The sequence below is a fragment of the Protobothrops mucrosquamatus genome, unplaced genomic scaffold, assembly GCF_001527695.2.
Source record: "Protobothrops mucrosquamatus isolate PMUCROS unplaced genomic scaffold, P.Mucros_1.0 scaffold48809, whole genome shotgun sequence".
Lineage (NCBI taxonomy): Eukaryota > Metazoa > Chordata > Lepidosauria > Squamata > Viperidae > Protobothrops > Protobothrops mucrosquamatus.
This window is the reverse complement of record NW_015434537.1, coordinates 1-1,070: the sequence shown is the minus strand read 5'-3', so window position 1 is coordinate 1,070 and position 1,070 is coordinate 1. Positions and strand designations below refer to the sequence as shown.

Genomic DNA, 1,070 nt, shown 5'->3' with positions numbered 1-1,070 from the left:
AGGGAGAGAGAGCCCAAGGGGAAGGCCTCCGGCTGGGGAGGGCGATGAAATTCCACAAGGGGCTTTGGGCCGCAGAGCAAGGGAGGTGGGCTCACTTCGGCAGCAGACTCGGAAACCAAGGACCCCTCCCAGAATTTTCTCCTCAAGTGGGGAGGCTCCCAGGAAGCCGAGCCTTTCACTTACCGATCAGGACACAGAGCTCCTGCGGCAGCTTCCTCCCTCCCGTGGCCAAGACCTGTCTCCCGACGTCCTCGAAAATGACCGGCCGAGACTCCAGGTTCATCATCAGCATGGACCGCAACTGGGTCTTGGCCCGCTCCAGTTCAACCTAGAGGGGGAGGCAATGGAGCCACTCCAGCCTCTGAAAGAGGGCTCTGCTCCGAGCCCCAAGCCCCGACACAAACCCTCCTCCCCAACCTCTTACCTCTCCCAGGGTTCCAGCCATTAAAACGAATTCCCGGGTAATGATTTCCACCATTTCGCGGACCTGCAATCGGGGAGGAGATGCGGAGGAGCCGAGGGTGAGAACCGATTCCATCCAAGGCCTCTCCCTTCCTGAAGGGTGGAGAGCTTCGGGGGAGGCCTCTGGGGCGAGGGCTTCTGCTCGCCAGGCCAGGCGAGGGGGCACTGGGGACGGCTGCTCCCTCGCCTGCCGGCCTGGTAGATGTAGCCCAATCTCCAACTGTCTAAGAGAGGGCGTGCCTGGCAGGTGAGGAATCCATTCTGAGGACCAGCTCACCTGTCTGGGATCTGCACTGGCGTGGATGCACAGGAGGCCGGTGTCCTCGTAGCTGTGGTGGTAGGAGGTGGCGTTGTACATCCAGTGGTGCCTGGGAGAGAGCAGCAGAGAAGGGGACGGGTGAATATCAGTGGCCTTGTAGGGTTCCCTAAGAGCCTCTTGCAACTGTGGGTCCTCCTCAAGAGTCGGACCACATGTCCTATCGGCCCCAGCCACCGGTTGGCCCAGGGAAGGCTGCTGTGATGCAGAAAGAGAAGTATCGGCCAGTCGGATTCCTGAAGACTTCTGCCAGACTCGCAGATACGTTCGCAAGAGAAGCAAAGGCTGATTG

The 1,070-nt window shown here is 60.5% G+C and overlaps 1 protein-coding gene across 1 annotated transcript; it reads right to left on the bottom strand.

The window, feature by feature from the left end:
- Positions 1-183: 183 nt before the first annotated feature.
- On the bottom strand, positions 184-830 carry LOC107302325 (mitochondrial-processing peptidase subunit alpha-like; the record flags this gene model as incomplete). Its single annotated transcript, XM_015831421.1, has 3 exons — positions 184-328; positions 425-487; positions 740-830. Coding segments are annotated over 3 exons (299 nt in total), but the record flags the coding sequence as incomplete, so codon positions are not given.
- Between the last annotated feature and the right edge of the window lie 240 nt (positions 831-1,070).